Raw genomic sequence first — 22,710 nt, 5'->3', positions numbered from 1 at the left:
CTCAAGGCTCCATCTCAGTACCTTCAGTCAGGGAACATAACTGAACCATAATCCACTGAAATGATATGTTCTAAGCTGTACTGACTCCACACACCCCGTCTCGCCTCCAGGCTTTTATTTTACTGTTCTGTTTAAAACATTCGGTTATGAAAAGGTACAAATACAAACTTTTCACCTGGAAAAACTTATTTAAGGATCACAATCAGACCTTAAAACCACTGTTGGAGCTTTGAGGGAACATTTACACTGTTTGTACCTTGATGAACGTAAAATGTACCTGAACAGAACCTTCATTTCTAACAGTGTATATTTGAATAGTGGTAAACAGTTTAGGGCTACTGCAGGTTTTTTATAATACCTGAACAGAACCTTCATGTCTAACAGGGTATAACACATCTTCAGTTATAAAATAAACAGTAATTGTAAATAATCTATTTTATTGCAGTTGCAGTAATAGTAATAATATTATTGTAAGCTGAACCCGTTCTGTTCTTTGTATTAATGAGGAGCTTCTACAACCCCATTTCTAAAATAGTTTGTGCAAAATGTAAATAAAAACAAAATGCAATGATGTGCAAATCATTTAAACCCTGTTTTTAATTGAAAATAGTACAAAGACAAATCAAATCTTGAAACTGAGAAATTTTGTTTTTTGAAAAATATTTGCCCATTTTCAATTTGATGCCAACAACACATTCCAAAAAAGTTGGGACGGGGGCGTGTTTACCACTGTGTTTCATCCCCTCTTCTTTAACAACACTCTGTAAGTGTTTGGGAACTGAGGAGACACTGCTGTAGTTTAGAAACTGAAATGTTTTCCTGTTCTTGTTTAATACAGGATTTCAGCTGCTCATCAGTTCAGGGGCTCATTTGTCGTAATTTTCATTTAATAATGCGCCACATGTTTTCAGTGGTGACAGGTCTGGACTGCAGGCAGGGCAGTTTAGCACCCGGACTCTTTTACTACATGCAGAATGTGGTTCGGCATTGTAGTGCTGAAATAATCAAGGCCTTCCCTGAAAAAGACGTCATCCTCATCTTTACTTCTGAAAGCCTCTCTGAGATGCTCTTTTATACCCAATCTTGTTACTGACCTGTTGTCAATCAACCACCAGGTGGGTTTTTTTTAGCTTTACACAACTTTACCAGTCTTTTGTTGCCCTCATCCCAACTTTTTTGGAACCTGTTGTTGGCATCAAATTGAAAATGGGCAAATGTTTTTCAAAAAACAATAAAATGTCTCAGTTTAAACATTTGAAATGTTGTCTTTGTAGTATTTTCGATGAAATATAGGGTTTAAATGATTGCTCAGTCTTTCGAGTTGCAGCTTCATCACATTTCCTGTACTGTCGTGGATAAACGTTAATTGTGAAGGTATAAAGTGCTGGTCGAGTGGATAAAACGACAGACAGTCCAGTGTCTGTAGAGGAGGACAGGGCCGTATGGTGATGTAAAACTCCTCAGCTGTGCCTTTATTTTTGGACTGACTTCAGCCTGAAGTGAATGGAGAGCCTCTCTCAGATGGTCCTCCAGAGCCTGAGCTGCTCACTTCCAGGGAAGTGCTTTGGAAAGGCTGGGGGTCTGGTTTCAGCCTGGACTGCTGTTTGAATAAGGCACAATACAGGCCGGCCAATCAGAACACAGCTCATTTATATGCATCAGTCTTAAAGACACGATATCAATAACAGCCTGTTTACTAGTGTTAAGCAACACATGCCTACTGGAATCTGTACCCTGGCCACTTTATCAGAAACCCCTCTGTTGTGGCTCCACCTGGCTGGTGTACAGTTAGAGACTGCAGCTCATCTGTTGATGCTCAGTTTGTATTGTCCATCTTCTGGTGTTCCATCAGTGGTCAGTTTCTGAACACAGAGATGATCCTGGCTTGGGTGGTGGTCCACTCTCAGCCTAGCAGTGACTCTGACGTCATACACTTATACCAGCACCACACACACTACCATGTCAGTGTCACTGCTGTGCTGAAAGTGGACCACTGCCCTCATAACATCTGGACAACAGCAGCCCTGTGCTCAGAAACTGACCAATGATAAATGCAGTAGATGGGTGTTTCTAATAAAGTGGCCAGTGAGTGAAATCACAAGGTGGGTGTTTCTAATAAAGTGGCCAGATAGTAGAATCACAAGGTGGGTGTTTCTGATAAAGTGGCCAGTTAGTGAAATCACAAGGTGGGTGTTTCTAATAAAGCGGCCAGTTAGTGAAATCACAAAGTGGGTGTTTCTAATGAAGCATTTCAGAAAACAGGAGCAGTTGTTGATCTTGGACAGCAGGGGGCGCACTTTCCACTTGTACCAAACTTCATCCACAACTTCACTGAAGCTGAGAACAGACGCGTTTACATTATAATCCCTGACTGAAACGCTGTAGAAGCATTTAAAATCCTTTATGACGATAAAAATGTATAAATGTGGTAATAAAATGGTTTCAGATATTTACCCCAGTGATTCGGGAAACTGCACTGGTGCGTTACTGGTTCTTTTGGCTCCCCATTAGTGGAATTAATTAATTAATTAGTGCCTAATTAATTGACATTTTATTGAAATGTTGGTCTGAATAGACCCTGTATGTTTTGTAACACCAGGCTAAAGGTATACTAAAGGAAAGAGCTGATTGGCGTGAGCATGCCCTGAAGCCACGCCCCTCTGGAGGGAAGTGGGCGGGTTTAGAGTGCATTTACTCAGCATTGGCAGTGCTGGGCATGGAGCTGGAGATGTGAGGAGCCGGGCTGAGACTTCAGACTGGAGCCTGGGGGAAGGTGAGGGAGTTGAAGCCGGCTTTGAGGCGAGGACGGACTCGACGAGAGGCTGAAAGCAGGTGGAGGTGCGTGCAGAGCCTCTGGCCCTCGCTCTGGGATTACAGACGCTTGTTTGTGTGGAGAGATGTTTTCCTGGATGTGCTGAGCCTCTAACAGCCTTGGGACGAAGCTGTTTGGAGAACCAGAGCGAGGAACGTGCTACTTGCTGGACTTTGGCGTTGGAGAACATCGAGGAGAACATCCAGTCCTGCTTCAGGTGGACACACCTCACGTGGAGTCCAGGTACCAAGTTCTAAGGCTGTTTCTGGACGCTGTGCTCCAGGACGCCTTTCCTCCAAGGATTTAATCCCCTGAGCGACGTTCTAGCATGAGATCTTCTGGTGAAATGGGCTCCACAAACTGCCTCCCAGCAGGAGAAGATAAGCAAAAGTGAGCTGGGATGAGAACAGAGTAGTTATGGCTGCAGGTGCGAACGTAGGAGGTCTCTAAGGGAGACAGAAGACCACCTCTGTTAGTACCAAGACTGTGCAGGAGGTTTTCTAGAAGGTGAAGAGTTTTCTCCGCCAGCCGGTCCAATGGAGGTGCCAGCGTTGGTGCTGATGGTGATGTGCTGGGTGTCCGTTTGGGCGGATGACAGGATGGTCTCGGACAGGCATGCGGTCTACTGGAACAGCTCCAACTCCAGGTACGAGTTATTCTGCTAGAAAGGTGGTTTAAGGTGGCTGCTTGGTCTAATTTAGACTAAGAAGCCAAACTCTAGCTTGGTGTTCTGGAGAAATAAGCATCCGCGTCCTCTGAAGATCCACTGGCAACTGAAATACATCAGTTTATACCCTTTTATTCTGATTTATAGCTTTTTAAAGATCCACACACAAAGTAACAGCCATGCAAAGAAGTTTTAGGAAGCTTATTGATGAAATCAATGCACTGGTGGTGCAAGAATGAATTAAATCAGTAAAAAACTGCCCACAGATGGTTAAAGCGTGAGCAGGGATGGGCGATATTGCAATAATATCATGATACTTGATATTTCCACGATACACAGTGTTTGATTTTGTAAAGACATGATGAGTTGGAGCAGAAAAGATTCCCATTTTTGGCAAATTTTAGCAAGAAGTGCTATCAAACATTCTGAATACATTGATTTTTATTAAATATTTCACGTAGAAGAAATACTTTTGGTTCCGATATTGGTGGATGGTTCCTTTGAGCCGTTTTTGTAAATGGAGAGTGTTTAAAAATGTTTATTAACCTGAGAAATTAACCAGGATCTGATTTGAGTGCAGCATCTTCAGAAAGACTCCAGTAACAGCAGATAATACTGTACTAATACTGTACTACATCACTTTCCTGCGTAACGTTTCTCCTTTTGTTCACAAGTTGGTGTTTATTTGCTGCTAAGTTGGTGGTGTTTATAACTACAGGGGTCATTCTAGCATTGGAAACGAGGTACAGATGTTTAGCGTAATCTTGTTATTATGAGGAATGTTAGGAAAACCGCTGACGAAACTTCTGAAATGAGTTTTTTCTGAAAATAGTAATTTCATCTTTAATTTCAGAGCCACATTTTATGTAGAAAATGATAAACACTGCAATCATGTTGTTGTTTTTATTTCAGTTTTGAAATAATGAGTAACACCGCTAACACAGTCTTTCTGCGACACATGAAGGTGGTAGTATTTTAGCTAAATTTACCAGTGATTCACTCACTGTGGACTTTTCAGAGTGAGGCTTTCTTCCTTTGAGACATTCATACAAGAAGTTTTTCCAACAAGTCTTAAAAACGTTCCTGTAACACTGCTGACAAACTCTTGGGAAAATATTTCTCATCACAATATTATATTTATATATTTTACGTATTTGTAACCTGGCACTGACATTTTTTATGCATTTGTAGAAATTAACTTGCATAAAAGTGTAAAGTCTTGTTTCACATCAAATTTTCACCTAAAACGCTTGGTCATTGGTGTGACCTGCTGTTTTTAATGCACAACAGTAAAAATCTCTAAAGTAAACACTGAGAGAGAAGAACTGGCCTAGTTTTTGTTGGTTATTTTGGGAATAGAACAAATAATACACTGCCCACATTGCTTTATGATTTATTTTGATTTTGAGCTCATTTTCAGGGTCTTTTATGACCTTTTTTAGTTTTTTTTTAGTTTCATGCTTTAATACACACTGTTGTGTTGAACAGTAGTATGGGGGGGGGATGCAGGTCATTTTGTGTTGTATGTAGTCACAGAAAGTGGACGTGATGTTGGTTTTTCGAGTGCAGAACCTTCGGAAATCCAGTAACAGCCACTTACATTATCCTCCAAACACAACACTGAATTTGACTTGAAGATGAGTCGGTGACAAATAATGATCATTTAAAACATCGTGTTAAAAAGGATATAATGTGCTTTTTTACCATATTTGTTTCATAGCTTTTGTAAATTCATAAATACCAGAAAATGGTCAGCTCCCTTTTACCCTGTTCTTCAGTGGTCAGGACCCCCATGGACCCTCACGGAGCAGGTACTATTTGGGTGGTGGGTCAGTCTCAGCACTGCAGTAACACTGACGTGGTGGTGGTGTGTTAGTGTGTGTTGTGCTGGTCTGAGTGGATCAGACACAGCAGTGCTGCTGGAGTTTTTAAACACTGTGTCCACTCACTGTCCACTCTATTAGACACTCCTACCTTGTCAGTCCACCTTGTAGATGTAAAGTCAGAGACGATAGCTCATCTGCTGCTGCACAGTTTGTGTTGGTCATCCTCTAGTCCTTCATCAGTGGTCACAGGACGCTGCCCACAGGACGCTGTTGGTTGGTGGACTATTCTCAGTCCAGTGTATTTTTTTATACCAGTGTATGTGTATTATCTAGCCTCTGACTTAGACCCCTTGTATAAATCTTCATCCTTGATTAGTTATTATATATTATTATTATATATTTTTATTATAATAGTAATATTTTTTTTTCTGGAGTTGCCCCATCTGACTTAGTAAACTGAACCAGCCTAACCACTCAAAAATAACTTTTTATGTTGTTGTTGTTGTTTTAAATATTTGTGAAAGGGCTACTAACCTTGGCGTTGCACGATGAAGGTCTTTTGGGGTCTTCATAAGGCAGTACTATCTCCACTCTTTCAGAATAAAAGTCCTTTTATGACTATTTGAGGAAATCAGAAATTACAGACAAATGTATTTCAGTTAGTGAAGTGCTTTTAAAGCTGCTCTATTTTGTAAATCTATTTTAATTAGAATTGTATATAAATAATTTACCCTTTTTAACTGTTTATATATTGTTCATGTGCGGTTGGACGGCCGCACCACATGACACTTTCAGATTTAAATGAATTTTATTTCTTCCTTGAAAATGTATTTACATTAAGGTGTTGTAGAATAATGCGGTTTGTTGTGCATTTATAAAATTATTTAATATAAAAATAATCGGGCACAAAAGTAAAGTTCATACATGAAAAGTATCACACAAATATGCCAACATCCAGAATAGAGGCGTTTTCATTTCCTTCTCCTCTGTATATGAAGGTATGAAGGGCTCCGTGTTCTGGAAGTGTTCTTTTTCCTCTCGAGTGCATGTTTATGTAAGACTTTGCCTTCTGATGGCGTCCTTTTACTCGGGGCTCGGAGCCGTGCAGTCAAATCTGTATTAATAATGGATTCATCCCATGATTACACAAACAGTGGCCTAAATATGAAACTCTGACCACTTTTCTCTCTCTTTTCCATGTAGCGGCTGAAGTTCTGAACATGTGCATATTTGTTTTCTTGCTTTATTGAATCTTAATATACAGGTATTCAATCAAGGCCTCCAGTCATAGAGATACAGTCCTACACTGTATCTCTAATATCTCAGACATGTTTGCAGAGAAAACTAGGTTTCTCAGCAGTGTTAGAGCTCACATGTGCTTCTATACAGTCAAAAGTTTGGGCACCCCTGGTCAAATCATGTTGTTGATTTTTCTGAGTGTAAATAATTGAACACATCCTCTCACACTTCTGCACATTTTAATGCCCAGTTGCTGTTTATTTACTGAATTTAACATACTGTAATAAAATAAAACATAAAAATATTTCAAATTTAGCATGTGCAAAGGTTTGAGCACCCTTGGGTTTGTTTTGTTTTTTTTCCCGCCAGTGTATTTCATCAAATAAATAGAAAATGTGCACTAAATTTTGATTTATTTGCAATTGGAAAATAAACAAAATGTTATAAATAGCAATAATTTTTCAAAATTCTGTCTAATTAACTGGTTAAGGTGTAAACAGAGTTCAGAGTGGTTTGGTGTGAAACGCTCTGTTCTAGAGAAACTTACAGAGTCAGAATTGTTCAGTGGTGGTGATAGGAACCAGATGTCACATTATATTTATGTAATAATAGTTTTGGTTTCATTACATTTGGCAATAAATTAAAGGGTCCATATCCAGCATTTTTCTTGTATTTTAAATGTTTCTTTTTGAACATTTTCAGACTTTAACAGCGTTTACAGACTACACAAGAACTTCTAATGCAAAAACATGAGGTAGTCTAAGGCCCAGTCCCATTTCTTCTTTTTACCCCTGCCCCTTGTTTTTGAGGGTCACCTTAACCCCTTGGAACTGAGTTACAGGGTAGTGGTTGAAATCTTGCCCTACAAAATGGGACCCTCAAATAAAGAAAAAAGAACATTAATTATTGTCTCTGACAAAGTCAGACACGATAGCTCATCTGCCGCTGCACAGTTAGTGTTGGTCATCCTCTAGTCCTTCATCAGTGGTCACAGGACGCTGCCCACAGGACGCTGTTGGCTGGATATTTTTGGTTGGTGGACTATTCTCAGTCCAGCAGTGACACTGAGGTGTTTAAAAACTCCAGCAGCACTGCTGTGTCTGATCCACTCAGACCAGCGCAACACACACTAACACACCACCACCACGTCAGCGTTACTGCAGTGCTGAGAATGATCCACCACCCAAATAGTACCTGCTCTGTGAGGGTCCATGGGGGTCCTGACCACTGAAGAACAGGGTAAAAGGGGGCTAACAAAGTATCAGAGAAACAGATGGACTACAGTCTGTAACTGTAGAACTACAAAGTGCACCTATATGGTCAGTGGAGCTGATAAAATGGACAGTGAGTGTAGATATAAGGAGATGGTTTTAATGTTATGGCTGTGCATAAATAATGAATTAAATAAACGAAGTTTGGGGCTGGTCATGCTCTTTGAGGGACGTTGAAGTGGACGTGCACTTCAAGGGTATCTGTGTAGGGTGTTCTCTCATTGACATGGACGGTTTGCTCGGGGGACGTCAGCCTAATGTCTTCTGACAGCCGGTTCCTCAGGTGTAGGCCCGGCCGGCTAAACAAACACTCCGATAGGCGCTCTCACGGCTGAATTAGCAGAGTCAGGCGCGGCCGGTCCTGCGCACAGAGGCAGCCTGCCGAGGTTTAAAATATTAAAGAGGCTCTGAGGAAGGTTCCTCTTCTAGCGGGGGCGCCTGCAATTACATCCAGCTCGATACAACATCAGGCCTGCGCTTCGATTTTGCTTTGCACATCAAATGCGCTGCGGAGAAATATTCCATCAGCCGCTAATCCCCCGTTAGAGCCGGATAAGTGAATTCTCCACGTGTCTCCACTCTGAGCGCTGTTTAGGGTGAGCGGGACGAGACAAACAGCTGAACTGGGCTGATTTTGGCGGCTGTTAGTGCTGTGTGGGACCAGCGACGGCCTGCTTTAGATCCTACACCTGCCTTGTATCCTGTGACCCTTGGTTAGTTTAAACCGGGGGTGCCCATACTTTTGTGGCTTGAGATCTCCTTTTCCAGTTTACAGGTCATCAGGATGTACCTTAAAAGCTGCCTCGTCCTTTTTTACAAGCTTTGAAGCTTTTTTAATTACAGGACAAACGGCTGGACAGTCAGGCTAAGCTAATTGCACCGAATGGTGTCGGCCTGGTTTGTGGTTTAGTCTGGACCACTTTTTTCTTCCTGAGTTCACTTTTAACTGGGAATTCCTCGTCGTAGTTTCTGTGTGGAGTTTGAAAATGTCTCCCGACGTTCCCCTTCTTTGGAAGCACGATGGCTACTTGGCAAATCGAGCAGACGCATTTGGAGTTTCACACTGAGCCCGTTTACATGCTCTCAATAATCCGATCATATTCGGATTTCTGCAGTTATCCGATTGTTCAAATGGTCATGTAAACACCATACTCCGATCTAGAAATCCGATTAAGAAATCTGATAAAGAGGCTGGATTTTAGCTCAGATGTCTCAGTGCTGTAAACTCTTACTCTGATTTCTTTCGGATTTCTCAGTCTGAGTGTGCGCGAGATCAGACGGTGGATGTCACGAGACGCAGCAAAACACTGTTGGAGCGGCGCTGAAACCAAACATGAAATAAAGGATTTAAATATTCTTCATCTTCTAGATGATGCTTGTTCATATTTTCAGGTATGTTTATATTTTCAGGACGTTACGTTTACGTCGCGTCTTCTTCTGTGAGTTTATTGGCTGGTTGTAAAGCAGAAATCCGATTACTGTCTGACTCATGTAGACCCGGAGTTTCCCATTATCTGATTACTCAAGTGCATGTTGATTAGATTAAGGTGCATTGGCAGGGGGATGAAATTTGGGCTGGTATGTTATTTTGGCAGATAAACGTGTGTGTGTGTGTGTGTGTGTGTGTGTGTATATATATATATATATATATATATATATATATATATATATATAATTTAAAAAAAAATATATATATATATTTATTGATCTGCATTGTTTAATAATGCAACTGGAATTCAAATAGACCCACCATCCAGTCAGTCGTCAAAACCTTGACTGACGTACAGTTTAGCCAGTCCTGTTGAGAGGAGGCCGTAGCTCCGCCCATCTGCATTGTTCACAGTCGACGTCAGCGGCTAACGCACCCAGATTATTATTGACGAGTGTTCGGGCTTAATAAGAAATAAGGTGCACATTCCAATCATATCATTTTATGACCTTATTGGAATTTTTTGAGCAGCCGTTTGACGGGGATGCTAAAAATTATGTAAAAAAAACTTTTGGTTCTTCGTAGGAGTGATAAACACGTTTATTTACAAGGCCACAGCGCCCTCTAGTGACCAATACTGCTCTGCAGATTTTCGAGTCTTCTTATTAATGTCATGTCTGGTCAAATGCTGCTTCGTATTGTGGTTAAAATGACCGCGGAGTTTCTGATGGCCTTTTTGTGACCCTGCAGTCACAAAATGAGTAGCCTACACACTTAAAAAGATGGTTCTACAAGGGTTCTTTAGCAGAAGAAATGCTTCTATTTAGAACCAAGTTCCATATATAATACTTTTAATGCTGAGATGGTTCTTTGCATGGTGGAGAATCTCCATCGACCTGAAGAACCATTCACCATGCAAAGAACCATCTCAGCATGCAAAGGGTTCTTTGGGTGTTCATGGTTCTACATAGAACCATTGGATCTCATTCTCCAATAACTTCCTAAGTTTGTTCTTAAGTGTGTTCTTGAGAAAGGTCCTAAGAAAAAGTCTACGTCAGATTCATGACGTGTTCTTAAAGCGCAGAACTCTTCTCACCTTTGTGCTCTTGAGTGTGTGTAGATTCTGGTTCTTCAAGGGTTCTTTAGTAAAGACAGCGGTTCTATTTAGAGCCATGAATTATATATAGAACCATTTGCATGCTTAAATCGTTCTTAGCATGGTGAAACAGTTCTTCAGAATGATAGAGACTGTGTTGTATATGGTTCTATATAGAATTTTTTAGAGAATGGTTCCATATAGGGCAAAAAGGGTTCTTGTGTTACATGCTTAACATTGTAACAACAAAGGAACCCTTTTTGGTTCTGTATAGAACCACATAGAACATTCTCCATCACTCTGAAGAACATTTCACCATGCAAAGAACAATTTAAGCATGCAAAGAGTTCTATATAGAACTTGTGGTTCTAAATAGAACCATTCCGTTCACTAAAGAACCCTTGAAGAACCATCTTTTTTAACTGCGTAATATTAATGGTTTAGTACATGTAACTTCTAGGACAGGAGTTTCATTTCAGGCAGTCACTGGTGTCTCTGTTATTCTAGATCTCTGTAATGCAGAACCGCAGGAAGGTTCCACAGAGGAGAAGCTGTTATAGAGGGATTATGGAAATCTTATCGTTTATCATAGATCTTTCTGTGGAGGGGTTCCATGCTGGTTCTGCAGGTTGATCCTCAACACAGAACAGTCTAGCTGTCCGTTTCCATCTCGTCTGAGATCAGTCAGAGAGCGGTGTGCGCCTCCTGCGGGGGGATTACGCTGAGGGTCCGTCGGTGTGAGTGGGCCCTCTGACCTCCTGATTCATCTGCAGCAGGATTATTACAGGCCCTGTGTGAGGTGGGCCTTCAGACGCAGCCCACCTTCAGCCTCAGAGCTCCAGCGTGGATCATCTCCCTCTCAGCGCTCCGTCAGGGTCACTGACAGAGGGGCTTCTCTCTGCCGATACGGGGGTCCGCACCGCAGAGAGGAGATGACCAGCTTTGTAACCTGAGAGGACTAATCTAATCCCCCCCATTTATCCTCCAAAAGACCACCCCCCTATCCCTACTCCTTTCCAGTTCTTTTTTCTTATCTCTCTCTCTCTCTCTCTCTCTCTCTCTCTCTCTCTCTCTCTCTCTCTCTCTCTCTCTCTCTCTCTCTGAGGTCCTTAACAGACCCCCCTCATTGTCAGTTTCTCTCTCTCTCTCTTTTCTCTCTCATGTCTTACTTCTTTCCCTCTTGCACTCTCTCTCTCTCGCTTTCTTTCCCATCTTTTCTCATCTTTCTCTCTCTCTCTCTCTCTCTCTTTCTTTCTCGCTCTCTCTCACTTGCCTACTCTCTGTACACTCTCTTCTCTCTTTCTCGCCCATATATTTTTTCTTTCACTTTTCTTTTTTCTTGTCTCTTTTTCTCTCCTTCTCTTTTTCACTCTCTCTCTCTTCTCTGACTCTCTCTTCTCTCTCTCCTTTTTCTTTCTCTCTCTCACTCTCACCCATCTATTTTGCTCTCTCTCTCTCTCTCTCTCTCTCTCACTGCTGTCATTATTCCTCTGACAGCATAAGAGAGCTTTTTTCTTTTTTTCTGTCTCTGGGGACTCTCCTTCTCTCTTTTTCACTCTCTCTCCTCTGTCTGTCTCTCTCTCTGCCGCTTGCTCCTCTCTTCTCATTTATTTATTTATTTATTTATTTATTTATTTATTGCCCTGCTGCTGAGCTCAGTGTTTATCTTTGCCACAGCTCAGACCCGTATGGTGATCTGTGTGCTGATCTGTGTGGTTCTCCAGGTTCTGAAATGCGGTGGTGACTGTAGAAATGAGCAGGTTGTGAAGGCTCCTTAAACAGGCCGCGCTGCGCTATCAAATTACTGTTATTCTCCACTGGATGTAATTAAGCGCAATCTTCCGTCAGATTGCCGGTTTCAGCTGAAATTGCGCGTCTTTCATGTGTAACGGTATTGATGATGTACAGCTGGTCTGATGTAAGACGTCTGAAACGCTCACCCTGTGTGTTCGAGCTAAAAACAAAACAGCCAATAAAATTGACTGGATTTAAAGGGGAACTCCACCCACTTTTGAAAATTCCTCCTTAATTGAGTGTGTGAGATGTAATCAGAGTGATTCAGAGAGGTTTGGTATGAAATGGTTCAGATGTCTTTACAGTGGTGGTGATAGGAACCAGGGGTCGCCATGACTACAACACAAATCTTCTCAAAACTATCATAAACAGAGTCTCAGTCATCAGGCAGTGAATTCATAACCATTTCATGTAGTAACTTTCTGTGAGGGAGCTTTTAGAGGTGGACGTCTGGTTCCTATCACCACCACTGTGAACAATTCTGACTCTGTATCTGTATCTCTTTATCTAGAACAGAGCGTTTCACACCAAATCGCTCTGAACGACTCTGTTTACATCTTAACCGTTTAATTATGCTGACATTCTGAAAAAGGCCTTCCCCTTTAATGCGTGCGCTGCTCCAGACAGTCATCTGTGTTACGTTGCTGTGTTATTTGGTGGTAAACAGGTTTAATTCTGAGTGAAATCTCCTGTTGAGTGTTTGTCCTGCGCTGCATGCTGATACAGGAGGCCGTGATGCTCTGCTGTCTGTGTATCAGTGTGGTATCAAATTCCCTCGTGTGAGATGAAATAGGTTGAGGATTGTCCAGCTGTTTTCCCAGCGAGTGGCTCAGTGTCCCTCTGATTTGGTGTTCCTGTTCCGCCTGAGCGAATAAAAAGTTTTCTGGTTTTCACGCCTGTTTCACGCCATGTCTGTTAGAATTAAGGATGAACGTTGGCCGCTGAAAATCTTCGGCCAAAAACGGTTGAAAGTGATTGTTCACGCAGTTATAATCCGAAAGCCGAGAACATGTTTACATAGTCATAATCTGAAGGATAAATTTATTTACGCGGTTCTAATCTGAACGATAAGCGCATGTTTGCATAGTAATAATATGAACACTAAGCATATGTTTATACAGATATAATCCGAATGCTGAACACACGTTTACAGAGTAATAATCCGAATGCTGAACACATGTTTACAGAGTAATAATCCGAATCCAAAACACACATTTACAGAGTAATAATCCGAATCCAAAACACACGTTTACAGAGTAATAATCCGAATGCTGAACACACGTTTACAGAGTAATAATCCGAATCCAAAACACACGTTTACAGAGTAATAATCCGAATGCTGAACACACGTTTACAGAGTAATAATCCGAATGCTGAACACACGTTTACAGAGTAATAATCCGAATGCTGAACACACGTTTACAGAGTAATAATCCGAATGCTAAACACACGTTTACAGAGTAATAATCCGAATGCTGAACACACGTTTACAGAGTAATAATCCGAATCCAAAACACACGTTTACAGAGTAATAATCCGAATCCAAAACACACGTTTACAGAGTAATAATCCGAATCCAAAACACGTTTACAGAGTAATAATCGAATGCTAAACACGTTTACAGAGTAATAATCCGAATGCTAAACACACGTTTACAGAGTAATAATCCGAATCCAAAACACACGTTTACAGAGTAATAATCCGAATCCAAAACACACGTTTACAGAGTAATAATCCGAATCCAAAACACACGTTTACAGAGTAATAATCCGAATCCAAAACACATGTTTACAGAGTAATAATCCGAATGCAAAACACGTTTACAGAGTAATAATCCGAATGCAAAACACATGTTTACAGAGTAATAATCCGAATCCAAAACACACGTTTACAGAGTAATAATCCGAATCCAAAACACACGTTTACAGAGTAATAATCCGAATCCAAAACACACGTTTACAGAGTAATAATCTGAATAAAGCAATAATCCTAACTGTAAACACACATTTATGGAGTTATCCTCCAATTATCAAACACGCATTTACAGGGCTATAATCTGAATGTTAAACACACATTTATGAAGTTATAATCCGAACAGTAAACACACGTTAACAAAGTTCTAATCCAGACGTTAAACACATGATTACGGAGTTATAATTTGAATGCTAAACATATATTTATGGAGTAATAATCCAAACAGTAAAACATGCTAAGAGTTATAATCCGAATGTTAAACACACAATTACACGGTTATAATCTGAGTTTACAGAGTAATAATCCAGAAAGTAAGCACACATTTTTGGAGTTATAATCCAAACAGCAAACATGTTCCCAAAGTTATAATCCGAACATTAAATAAATGTTTACGTAGTTATAATCTGAATGCTAAACTTATGTTTATGGAGTAATAATCCAAACAACAAATACACATTTACAAATGTATATTCCGAACACTAAACGCTGTTTAGCAATTATAATCTGAATGCTAAACGCATGTTTACATGGTCATAATCTGAACATAAGGCATATGTTTATGCAGGTATAATCTGAACACTAAACACATGTTTACAGAGTAATAATCCAAGCAGTAATCGTGCTTTTATGAAGTTATTATCTGAATGTTAAACACATGTTTACGTAGTTGTAATCCAAACACGTTTACAAAGTTATAATCTGAACGTTAGACACCATAATTTACAGTTATAATCTGAATGCTAAACATTATAATCTGAACAATAAACACACATTTATGGAGTTATAATCCAAACAGCAAACAAAAGTTTACACAGTTATAATCTGAATTCTGAACACATTTACTTTGTTATAACCTGAACATTAATGATAGGTTCATGCAGGTCAAATCTGAAAGCTAAACGTTTACGCAGTGATAATCTGAACACACATTTACGTGGTTATAATTCGAACGCTAAACACACTTTTACGATATACGTACAGCTGAAGATGTGAGCGGTGGATATATTCTTTATTTAGGAGGATTAAATATGAATATTGAATTTAAATATTAAAACCCTGCATGTAGGAGGATGCAGTCCTCCAGAACCTTCCGTTTGCTTTGGCGCTGGGATGTTTTCACTGTATGGTGCGAATGTTTTTCAGCTCTGCAGCTGTAAATCCTCCGGGGGCAGAAGCCGATATCTTCTGACATGACTGGAATAAAGCATGTGCTGGAAGACAGACACATGGTGCACAGGTATCCCAGGACATGAAAGCGAAGCTGGGTGTGTAAAAATAGCTGGTGCTTTAGCTTAGCTTTTAGCCGGGGGGCACACACTGGTACGTAAACGTCTGTGTTTTCCTCTCTGTGTGTTTAGAGAGCAGTGTGGGCATTTTATTCATTTTATTTTGCTTTTTAAATGTTTTTTTTGGGCTAAATCTTGATTTTTAGAGAGATGGGCCAATTCTTGGGAGAATATATGCAGCTCTGTTTCCTGTTTGAAGTGGGTTCTTCCTTGATTGCCTGAAGCACATGCCATGTTCCTCCCTGGAGAACCTTGCACATATATCTTTAAGTAGTTTGAACATTTTCCGTGCTGTGAATCGCTCGCTGTGCGCTGTGTTAATCCGCTGGTCCACAAGTCGGTGTGTTTGGGCAGTTTGAGAACATTCTCACACAATCTGGTTAAAAATGTATTTATTTAAGGAATACTGTACATTTTTCAACCTAATTGAAAATGCAGAAAAAAAGGATTTCCAATGTTTTCACTGACCAACTTAATTATATTCTGTAAATATAAATAAATTTAGAATTTCACGCCTGTAACACAATCAAACCGTTAGGCCAGAGGCCTGTTTACCTCTGTGTTACATCACCTTCCCTTTTAATTACACTTTCTAATCATTTGGGAACTGAGGACGCTAATTGTTGCAGTTTTGCAAGTGGAATTTTTGTCCATTCTTGCTTTACACAGGACTTCAGCTGCATAACAGTCAGTGGTCATCATTGTCTGATTCTCCTCTTCATGATGCGCCATGCATTTTAGGAGACAGATCTGGACTGCAGGCAGGCCGGTCAAGCACAAGCACTCCGTGTCTATGAAGCCACGCTGTTGTAGCACCTGCAGAATGAGGCCTGGCTCTGTCTTACTGAAATAACAATGGACTTCCCGGGAAAAGACGTCGTCTTGATGGCAGCATGTGTCTCCCTAAAATCTCAATAAATGCTTCCGTGACAATGGTGTCTTCACACATGTGCAAGTCACCCCTGCTGTGGGCACTGATGGTCCCGCAAACCATGGCAGATGTTGGCTTTTGCACCTTTTGCTAATAAAAGTCTGCATAGTTCCTTTAGGCTACGTTCACACAGCAGGTAAAAGAGGCCCAAATCCGATCTTTTTCCTCATGTGTGACACAGATGTGTGTCTGTGTGTCAGTGTGAACAGAAAAACACACGGAATCAGACATTTTCAATTCCGATTTGAGACGCTTTCACATGTGGTACTGAAATCCGATACGTATCCGATCTGCGGCAGTGCGACTCAGTCTGAACAGCCAGATCGGAGTTCATGCGACTTTTACGTCAGTCCAACTCGACAATTGTCATCGTTTCGCTCTGCTGCTCTGCTCATAAACATTTAGTCTGATGTTTCTGTACTAAAACATTAGAAGAGACTCATCAAGCCGCTCCGTGTTTGAAGAGGTTTCGAACGAAACGGCCGAACGCGGCCGGAGGAGACAGAGGCTGCAGCATCAGAGAACGGTTTAAAGAATACGAGGACACGAACCAAAGAAGTGGCCGTGGCCGAATAACGAGCCCTTTTTACTCCGAACTCGAACATGAAGATGAAAACTGAAAGCTCCGGGAGCGACAGGCGTTCGCTGGCCGTCATGATTGTTTACCTCTGGACGAGCCATGTGAAGCAGCGTGAAGCTGCGCGTGTGGGTCAGTTTAGGAGCTGATGTGTTCAGACTGATGTTGCATACAGATCCAATTTAAAAGATTATGTGAACAGCCAAACAAAAAAGAATAGATTTGGTGAGAAAATCAGATTTGGGCCACTTTTACCTGCTGTGAGAACGTGGCCTTAGTCTTTGGGAAGAAGAACTCAACATCTGTTTTCCCCAAAAACAAACCAAAATGTGGGTTCATCAGACCACAGCACACATTTCCACTGTCTTTCGGACCACCTTAGTAACAGGTGAGGGTATCATGATCAGGTATAAAAGGAGCATCCACCGAGATGAGCTCAGGCCCAGAGAACTTGGCGGCGTTTCTGCCTAGAATTGGTGTATGGCTTTCTCCTTGCATAACCGAGTTTAAGTTACATTTCTTGATGCAGTGGCAGACTGTGTTAGGTGACTGTGTTGGGCGACTGTGTTGGGCGACTGTGTTAGGTGACTGTGTTAGGTGACTGTGTTGGGTGACTGTGTTAGGTGACTGTGTTATGTGACTGTGTTATGTGACTGTGTTGGGCGACTGTGTTAGGTGACTGTGTTAGGTGACTGTGTTGGGCGACTGTGTTGGGCGACTGTGCTAAGGGAGTGTTCTGAGGTACTCCCGAGCACGTTGCTGTATTTAACACATGCCACTTGAGGGCTTGAGGTTCTCACACATTCAACAGTGGTTCCTGGCCTTGACCTACACAGGCTGAGATTTCTCCAGATTTCCTGAATCTTTTGACAGTATTAAGTTCGGTAGATGGTGAAAGACGTATATTCTGTGCAGTCTTGCATTGAGGAATGTTCTTTTTGAACTGTTTGACGATTCTCTCATGAAGTTTGGCACAAAGTGGTGAGCCGTGACCCATCATTGCTTGGCTTTGGTTGATGCTCCTCTTATACCAGATCATGATACCCTCACCTGTTACCAGTTCACCTGCTTACTGTGGAATTTCAAAACAGTGTAACCTGAATATTCCATAATTTCAGGTTATAATTTTCAATTGTAATTCAATTTTCAGTCTTATTTTGGCCCCAACCCTGTGTGTTTAACATACAGTCAAGTTGGGGTCTCCTGAGTGGCGCAGCCATCCAAGCGTTGGTCACGAATTTGCTCCCTGGTGAAGCCGTCCGTGGCCGGGACGGGTGGGTAGAATTTTTTTTATAAATTGTTGCTAGTATTTTTTTAATAACTTTTTTTTTTCTCCATGAAGACCAGAATATCCATTCTGAACGCTGAACATGTATTTGACTATGTTAGTTGTGGTTGTGGTTGTGATGTCACAGCACATGGGTGTCTGGATGCTTCTGATTGGTCTAATTCATCTACAGGCAGTTCACAGTCTCCATGTTATTAGGTTACATTTCCCAAATTAAAACTTGCTAAAACAGTGTTATTAATAATATAGTCCATAATAAAAATTGCAGCCCATGACATTTGAAAATTGCACTCTTTTTAAAAGGCAATTTCAATAAAAAAAGATTAATCTTTCAGCCTTATCGCCATGACTACAACACACTACACACTATCCAAAACCACCAGTGAACCTACACGAGTCTTCTGAGTTTATATGGAATGTTGATGATGGAAAATAGTGGAAAATCTGAAATAATAAGTTTTCTTTGGGGACTATTTTGCCTCACAGCGCCCTGCATGTATCCCTCCACCATGAATGGAGTTTGAGTTCTCCAAACTATCATAAAACAGTGTCTCAGTCATCAGGCAGTGAATTCATAACCATTTCATGTAGTAACTTTCTGTGAGGGAGCTTTTAGAGGTGGACATCTGGTTCCTATCACCACCACTGTGAACAGTTCTGACTCAGTAAGTTTATCTAGAACAGAGCGTTTCACACCAAACCACTCTGAATGACTCTGTTTACATCTTAACCAGTTAATTATGCTGAATTTTTTAATCTTAGATGGAGTTCCCGTTTAACTGATGTAACATTACAGCATTATTAGTGTAGTGTTATGTAGGTGGTGATTAATCTGCACTGTAAACTGTAAACACTAGTATGAGTCATGGATTTCAGCTCTGTGGACGGTTTTGATGCCCTCAAAGTACAGTGGATACCATTTATAACACATTCATTAAACTGAGCTCACTGAACTGCATGGATTTAAAAATCCAGCTAACATATATAAGGACAGAGAACAAGTATGTTTATGTTTATTAAGAGAAACAACTTGTGAATACTGTTCATAAATACTCTGTTATTGTTTTTTAAAGGGCCCATATCCTACAGTATTTAATTTTTTTCCCTGTAAGGTTCACCTTAACATATGTGTATGTTTTTGTACCAAAAACAGTCATAGTTAATTCTTATGTGATCATTTTCCAATCTCTCTGTATCCCTTAGAAGTAAACAGGCTGATTTTGTTACTGTGCCTTTAAGACTGATATGTAAATGAGCTGTCGTCTGATTGGCTGCCCTGTGTTGTGCTTCTTTAAAAAAGCAGTTTGGGCTAAAGCACTCCTTATAGTTTTAGTGTGAGTGGGTGGGGCTATAGGGCGGTGCTGTAAGTTGTATGAAAATGTGTTGTTTTATGTGACGTCATGAAAAGTGTGAATTCAAATTGGGCTGTTTTTTCATGTACATATACAGGGTGTCCCAAAAAAACTGACATCATTTCGTAGTCTAATAACAGCCAATTCTCCCTCAAATGATCTCACATTTTAAAAAGTGTGTAAAAACTAATCAAGTTTAATTTTTAATGTTTATTTTCAGGTTGAAGAACGGCGTTCAGTAGAAATGAAAAGGCATTGTGTGTGTTAGAATCTGCTCGAACACAGTCAAACGAGAGTGCAGCAGCATTTTCGAGAAAATTCAATAAAAATGCACCAACTGGAAAGCAGATTTGGACACGGCACAAACAATTCAAAGAGGAAGGCTGTCTGTGCAGGACAAAGGGGTCTGGACGACCACCAGTATCGGAAGATATTACATTTGTGAAGCTGTTATAAAATCTACATCCCTCTGAATTTCTTGTTCGAGTTTTGATAAATAAATCTTGTATTGTTCAACATGAAGCCTATTTAATTTCGTTTGCCAGGACATGTAGTTACTCAGATACTCACATCTCAAATGATGTCAATTTTTTCGGGACACCCTGTGTTTGTACTATATGGACTGAGGGGTAAATGGTATGTTTTGAAACGTTAAGTGTTTACATGCTACATCAAATAGTGAGGAAAAATGTAGTTTTTCCATGATAGTAGCCCTTTAAAGAAGTTGATTTCCACATATGCGTGTGTTATGAAGGCCTTACGTGGGCAGCCTTCAGATATGCGTTTATACATACTGTCAGAAGAAAACCTCGTATCTTCATTTTTGTTGTTTTTCAGTTTTTGACTTAATTTGAAAATGCCTGTTGCTCTTTACATTGTGTGTAAATTTCATGATGAATGGACCAAAAGAAATGACCCAGAATGACTTGGGAAAGACGTCCGGTTCCATTGACTTACATTAAAAGTAAAGTTTGTTTTTTCCTTCTCCTGTAAAGTTCCCATTTTGGAGATACGAGGTTTTGTTCCGACGACAGTGATATGTTTGTATTAATGTAGGCAGATCATTCCAGTCTTTACAAACACGGACGGACGAATCCAGACACAAAGCCGTACGTATTGATTGTCAGAGTGATGGATGTTCGCTGTGGTGGAAACTCACACAGGTGGAACTCTTTGACGTTCTAGATGCCTCCAGACGCCATTGATCCTGCTGGCCGGACTCGGGCATGCGTGAACTTACTCATTTCTCTCTCTTCCTCCGGCCTCGGGTTCCCCCGAGTTCCCCGCAGAGCTCCTGGCGGACTCGCCCGCTGTGGCTCTTAATTAAGAGTGTTGTCACAGAATAAAACTTCCACAGATTGGTTATTGATTGAGCCTCTGCTTCCCGGCTAGAGCTCCGGCGCGATCCAGCCAGAGGCGGCTGTTCCGCAGCAGCAGGTACTGAGAGAATAACACCTCCATTACACTCCGAATCCATTTTACACCACGTACAACAGCCTCTGTTTACTTATTTACACATGCGTCCCGCTCCCTGATTAAAAACACACTAATTATGCTGAATGTATCACCTCTGTTTGCTGTCTGAGGGGTAATTATGGGATAGTAAGCCTGAGCTTTGGGTTCCTGGGTGTTGAGTCAGACTTATGTCTGATCCAGGAGATGTTTCCTGCTGTTTACTTGGATTTTAAAGGGCCCGTATGATGGAAAACCAAATTAAATTTAAAAAAAGTTTAATAAACAGTGTAAACAGTGTTAAAGAGCCTCTATCCTACATTTTCTTCTAACGTTTGAGTGATTTTACGTACCTGAAACAGTCATTCAGGACCTTTTTCTTCTCTAAAACCTCCCTCTCTGTCTCTTAGATGTTTTTGTTACTGTGCCTGAACAGCAACATATGTAAATGAGCTCTGCTCTGATTGGCTGCCTCATTCAAAACGCCATCCATGCTTGAAACAGTCCTTTTGTGTCTTCAGTAAATGGGAGGGGCTAAATTGCGGGTGCTGAGTAGGTGGATACACACTAGTATGACATCACAAAAACAATGATTTCTGTAGTTTACATACTACATTCTTAACGATGGTTCTTTTAAGGGTTCTTTAGTAAAGATGGTCCTATCTAGAACAGTGAACACCCCAAGAACCATTTGCATGCTTAAAGTGTTCTTTGCATGGTGAAACTGTTCTTCAGATTGATGAAAAACGTGCTGTAGATGGTTCTATGTAGGACCTTTTTAAGAAGGGTTCTGTACATTACCAAAAAGGGTTCTAGTATTGTTTCAAGGTTGACATCATAACAATAGCAGAACCCCTTCTGGTGCTAAATAGTCATTTACAACACATTCTCCTTCAGTCTAAAGAACCATTTCCCCATGTAAAGAACCCTTTAGGCATGTTCTAGAAAGGCAATGGTTCTAAACTGCCTTTCTGAAGAACCCTTGGAGAACCATCTTTTTTTTAAGTGTGGTAAAGGGCATTTTCAAAAATATATTTAAATAAATTTGCATATTGGGCACTCTTAAAAGGATGGTTCTTCAAGGGTTCTTTAGTAAAGACTGGTTCTATATAGAACCATGAACACCAAAGGAACCATTTACATGAAATGAATTCTATATTAAATGAATTCTATATAAAACCATTTCATGCTTAAAGGGTTCTTTGCATGGTGAAATGATTCTTCATATTGATGGAGAATGTGATGTAAATGGTTCTATGTAAGAGGTTTTTGGAAAGGGTTCTGTATAGCACCAAAAAGGTTCTTCTTTTGTTCAAGCTTGACATCGTAACAATAGAAGAATGCTTTTAGTTGCTCTATAGAACCATATACACCACATTCTCCATCAGTCTGAAGAACGATTTCACCATACAGAGAACCATTGAAGCATGAAATTTTTATATAGAAGGTTTTATATAGAATTCATGGTTCTAAATAGAACCATTGCCTTTACTAAAAAACCCTCGAAGAACCATCTTTTTAAAAGTGTGGTAAAGTGCTTGGTGAGTGTAAATATATTACAAACTTGACACACATTTTCAAAAAAATATTTACATATATTTGCATATGAGCACACTCTTAAAAAAGTGGTTCTTCAAGGGTTCTTTAGTAAAGGCTGGTTCTATTATGGTTACAGTTTGTTGTACAGACTATATATATATATATATATATATATAT

At 40.4% G+C, this 22,710-nt stretch overlaps 1 protein-coding gene across 1 annotated transcript in view; it reads left to right on the top strand.

Annotated features, from left to right (window-relative positions):
* The first annotated feature begins 2,714 nt into the window (after positions 1-2,714).
* Positions 2,715-22,710, top strand: part of efna2a (ephrin-A2a) — a 142,712-nt gene continuing 122,716 nt past the window's right edge. Inside the window, exon 1 of the mRNA XM_036565412.1 lies at positions 2,715-3,458. Coding sequence (XP_036421305.1) covers positions 3,349-3,458 — 110 coding nt within the window. The 5' untranslated portion in view covers positions 2,715-3,348. The remainder of the gene's footprint in view (positions 3,459-22,710) is intronic.

This window comes from Colossoma macropomum, unplaced genomic scaffold (genome assembly GCF_904425465.1).
Source record: "Colossoma macropomum unplaced genomic scaffold, Colossoma_macropomum, whole genome shotgun sequence".
NCBI classification, from domain to species: Eukaryota; Metazoa; Chordata; class Actinopteri; order Characiformes; family Serrasalmidae; genus Colossoma; species Colossoma macropomum.
The sequence above is the reverse complement of the archived record's forward strand: the minus strand, read 5'-3'. Positions and strand labels throughout refer to the sequence as shown.